The following is a 4,864-nucleotide window of genomic DNA, read 5'->3' as shown; positions in this document are numbered from 1 at the left end:
CCAAAAGAAGAAACAGGAGCAAGAGACAAAAAATAGAGAGTAGGCAATTTATTGAAAACTGCATTTAAACTCAAACAGGCCTTCCATCAGCTGATCAAAAGTTTAAGACCATAGCCCAAAATGAACGCACAACAGTACTAAAAGTGTCAAAAAAGGACTCAGTATAGTGAGTAGCCCCACCGTTCTTGTTGGTCACTTCAAAAACTCGTTTCGGCATGCTTGATGAGACTGTTTCCAGTAGGGTGGTGGAAACGTTGCTCCATGTGGTGAAGATGGCTTCACGAAGGGCATCCATGGTCTGGAACTGATGTCCATTTTTGTAAACTTCCTTTGCCATCCATCCCCAAATGTTCTCAATGGGATTTAGACCAGGGGAGCACGCAGGATGGTCCAAAAGAGCAACGTTATTCTCCTGGAAGAAGTCCTTCGTCAGGCGGGCTTTGTGAATTGCAGCGTTGTCCTGTTGAAAGACCCAGTCATTAACGCACAGACGGGGGCCCTCGGTCAAGAGGGATGCCCGCTGCAACAGATCCACATAGCCAGCCGCCGTTTGACGCCCCTGCACAACCTGAAGCTCCATTTTCCCATTGAAGGAAAAAGCACCCCAGACCATGATGGAGCCTCCTCCACTGTGCCGCGTAGAAAACATCTTCCTGTCATGGCAGTAACGTTGGAAGTCATCTGGACCGTCCAGGTAAAATTTTTTCTCGTCAGAGAATAAAACTTTCTTCCACTTTTCAATGTCCCATGTTTGGTGCTCCCTTGCAAATTCTAAACGGGCAAGTTTGTGTCGTGGGAGGAGACGTGGCCTTTGAAGACGTTTTTTGTTCTTGAAGCCCTTCTCCAGCAGATGATGTCTTATGGTTATTGGGCTGCAGTCAGCATCAGCAAGGGCCTTAATTTGGGTTGAGGATCGACCTGTGTCTTCACGGACAACCCGTCGGATCCTGCAGTTCAGTGCAGGTGAAATCTTTTTGGGTCTACCACTTGACTTTTTTGTCCAATAACTCTCAGGATTTTTTAAGAAATGTAAAATGACTGTCTTACTGCGTCCAACCTCAGCAGCGATGGCGCGTTGCGAAAGGCCTTGCTTGTGCAGCTCAACAATCCTACCACGTTCAAAGAGAGAAAGCCTTTTTGCCTTTGCCATCAGGACATCTTGACAGTATGACTGCTTGAAGGACAATGCCATGAAAGCCATATTTTTGTGCAGATTTGACCTTTTTATGGCTATGGTCTTAAACTTTTGATCAGCTGATGGAAGGCGTGTTTGAGTTTAAATGCAGTTTTCAATAAATTGCCTACTCTCTATTTTTTGTCTCTTGCTCCTGTTTCTTCTTTTGGCATTTTGAAGCTGCACTTACAACCCGGTTATATCCACAAGTGCGAAATGTGTAAAACTTGCAATGAATCCCCTGGTCTTAAGATTTTGTTTAGGAGTGTATATCACCTACAGTATTAATTCATTGATCATGATCAATTGATTCTGTCCCTCATTGAAGCAGTACTCAGTATTGAACCATTGTCTTTTTGTCCCATTTTTAAGTCTTAATGAGCTTTAAATCATTCAGTTATCGATTTGATTATGATTAACCTCGTAGCAGTTTGGTTTGGTTCATGGTTCAACAAAGGTCGCACTGTTGTGACCTATTATTTATGTTCAGTAAATGCACAGCTGAAGTAGTTCCAAGTCTGTTGACCGCATTTCGAAACATATTTTTGCTTATTTCTTAGAGTGGTGCAGCCAAACAACAACTGAATGGATTGTTGTCATTATTTGTTAATTATTTTTGTCTAGCTAAATATGACAATTAATCTCAATTGTAGAAAATTACAGAGAGAAAATATGAGCAACTGAGAAACAACAATAGATATTTAACATTCATTAGCCTCAAACACCAACTTTTCAAATATATTACTTTTTTATTTAAATATTACAAACATCACATACAAATAATGGCAGAAAATAAATATATATGTACACTTCACTTAAATATATAAATAAATAATGTAACTGAATCATACACAATTTATGGGTAATTTGTATAAGCAACAAAAATAAAACCAAGAACATAAAATCACATGAAATGCGTAATAAAACAGTAGGTATTTCTCACAGAGATCAAGAGATCAATCCAATGACCATGATCTTATTTAGCAACTTGGTCATGTGCTCAATAAATAACTTTTAAATAGACTGTATAACACTGTAAAGTATTTCACATATTGAATTACAGATTGTTTTCTGAGGCAGACTGTGGGCAAAAACAGCAGTTTAAGCGAGCTCCTAAATTGATGAATTAATAAATATTAAATAAGATGTGAAGTGAAATTAAAAATAAATAATCAAATTCATAAATACACAAATAAATACGCAACATACTAAGAAAACTGATGCCCTGCAAGGCACGATGGTGCAACAACACGACAGTTCGAGTGACAAACAATTCTCCAATTCATCTAAAGGCACATAATGTTTCTTTTACAAAGTAACAATGCCAACTACTGGCCTGGCATGCATAATACAGCATTTTAGTAATTTATGCAGGTCTGTACGCAAAACTTTTCAGAAACGCAAAGGAAATTTTTTTATGTTTTCAGTACATCATTGTCGACTAAATGTACTTTTAGAACATTTCAACTGTTCATTCGCATCTGTTCAGCCCAAAATATACTTCAGTTTTTACACTAGGGTAGAGTGCTGTAAGTACGCAACTATGCCTTGGCTACTCTATAGAGTGCAACAGTCTGGTTAATTTTCTCCATAGAGAATTATTATTATTTATTTTTTTACCTCTAAAACTTTAAAAACAAACATGCTGTGAGATACAAGGTTGTTAATCGATGGTATATGCTTTTGTTGAAACCTCTGTTCGCATTGTCAACTTAATTCTAAAATCTTGTTTAATAGTTACTACATTGGTAACTACATTACCCATGATGCTCTGTAGATAATTCCACAAATCAAAGGGCTGCTGCGAGCAAATCATACCAAAAGAGCTAGCTCTTAAGGGACCCATGAAGGACCCATGAAATTGAGTCTCGCTATGCTGTCAAAATGCTTGAATATATGCTGGCTTAAATTTTCTTTTAAATGGACATATTACGCATACTGAGGATACTGCGGAGGACGTCACTACCGAATTCCTGAAGCTGATGCAGGGTGAGGTGGGCTGCCGCCCGAGTCCGGTATTTATTCGTCAGATGTTTGGCAAGATCATGCTTGTGGGTCTGCTTGTCTGATGCCTGCTTTGACTGGTCAAGATTCTGCAACTGTGAAAATAGATAAATACATGAAGCATCCAAACATGCAATATATTCTTAGACAAGAGAGTTCAACTAAACTGCAGTTGGAAAGAAAACCAAATGTTGCACCTTCCCAACACATTGTGATCATGCTGAGTAAGACTAATATTTTTTTCTTATTACAATGGGCTTCATTGTAATGTTTATGTTTGATTAGTATTTTTGTTGTTGCTTGAAATCAGGTTGACTTTCCCTTTAAATTACTTTGGATTTAACACACTACTTGATTGCTATTCCAAGAGAGGCACTGCAATATGATTCCAGACATGATTTAAATTTAGCAGTGCTTGAAAGTGAGTTTCCAAATCAAGCCATGACTAACAGTCATGAGACTGAGACTGCAAAATAGTAGCTTATAATGTTTGTTTTTACATGCTATTAGAAGAATAGTCTAATTCCATACCTTTTTGATTAAACACAGAAGTTCCTCAATTTCAGCTATAAGGTCTTCAACCCCGTCTGTCTTGTTCAGAAAGGTTGATTTGCTTATCTCATTCAAGAGATTCACATGTAGTTGCAGTCCCTCCACTATGTGAGCCAGACAGGTTTCCTGTGACAATAATGGAGAAATCTTACAATTTATTTGCGAAACTTACAATTCTGAAATAGTTATGTCTTTAAATTGTGTTCTTCTGAAAATATGCCATCATAAAGTCTACAAAGTAGTTTTTTTCAACTATTACAATACCACTACATGGAAAAACATTGGCTTGGAAAAAAAACATGTTGAAGTAGAAAGACTTTTAAGTTTCCTTAGAAAAGGAATAGCATATTTCTCTACAGGTATGCTCCAGAAGCTGAATTATCCAGAAAGGCATAGATAATGGCTTCAAAACAAAATAATGAATAATACAGAATAATTGGAAAAATATTCTGCAGACACACACTGTCAGAAAAAAGGTACATTGCTGTCACTGGGGCGGTACCCTAAGGTACAAAACCGAAAAGGTACTAAAATGTACCTTTAAGGTACTACTATGTTCCTTTAAGGTACTAATTTCCACTCTTTAATAACTGATATGTACCTTGTAAGGTACTAATATGTACCATTTAGGGGTGAGTAAGGTACAAAGATGTACCTTTTCACTTTTGTACCTTAGGGTACTGCCCCAGTGACAGAACTGTACCTTTTTTTTCTGAGAGTGCATTCACTCCTTGTGTTTGCAGCTGAGCCAGGATATTATAAATAAACTAAAATCACGGTGCATCTCTTAGAAACAAGAGTAATATCAACTAAGATAGACTACTACTTCATACACGTTCTTCTATGTGATATGTCCCCTTTTTTTGAAAATAGGCTAATTTTTCAACTCCCTGATAGAGTTAAACAGTTGAGTTTTAGTACACGATGTAACAACAGAAGAGTCAAGTTTTAAATAAGAAAAATATCAAAAGTCTTTGGTCATTTTTCAGCGAGATGCTAACGGTCTAATCAGATCCAATGATGTATGCTAAGCTATGCTAAAAGTGGAAAATGAGCTTATTTTCAAAAGAAGTGGAATGTTCCTTTAAGCCTTGTGTGTACAGCCGTCCACAAATCAATTTATCTGTCTAAAGA

The 4,864-nt window shown here is 37.3% G+C and overlaps 1 protein-coding gene across 1 annotated transcript in view; it reads right to left on the bottom strand.

Annotated features, from left to right (window-relative positions):
- Positions 1 to 1,967: 1,967 nt before the first annotated feature.
- Positions 1,968 to 4,864, bottom strand: part of csf3a (colony stimulating factor 3 (granulocyte) a) — a 3,814-nt gene continuing 917 nt past the window's right edge. The window contains exons 3-4 of the mRNA XM_067430663.1: positions 3,710 to 3,856; positions 1,968 to 3,273 (exon numbers count right to left, since the gene is read on the bottom strand). Of these exons, the coding sequence (XP_067286764.1) occupies positions 3,091 to 3,273; positions 3,710 to 3,856 (330 nt within the window). The 3' untranslated portion in view covers positions 1,968 to 3,090. The remainder of the gene's footprint in view (positions 3,274 to 3,709; positions 3,857 to 4,864) is intronic.

Source organism: Pseudorasbora parva, chromosome 21 (genome assembly GCF_024679245.1).
Source record: "Pseudorasbora parva isolate DD20220531a chromosome 21, ASM2467924v1, whole genome shotgun sequence".
Classification (NCBI taxonomy): domain Eukaryota; kingdom Metazoa; phylum Chordata; class Actinopteri; order Cypriniformes; family Gobionidae; genus Pseudorasbora; species Pseudorasbora parva.
The sequence above is the reverse complement of the archived record's forward strand: the minus strand, read 5'-3'. Positions and strand labels throughout refer to the sequence as shown.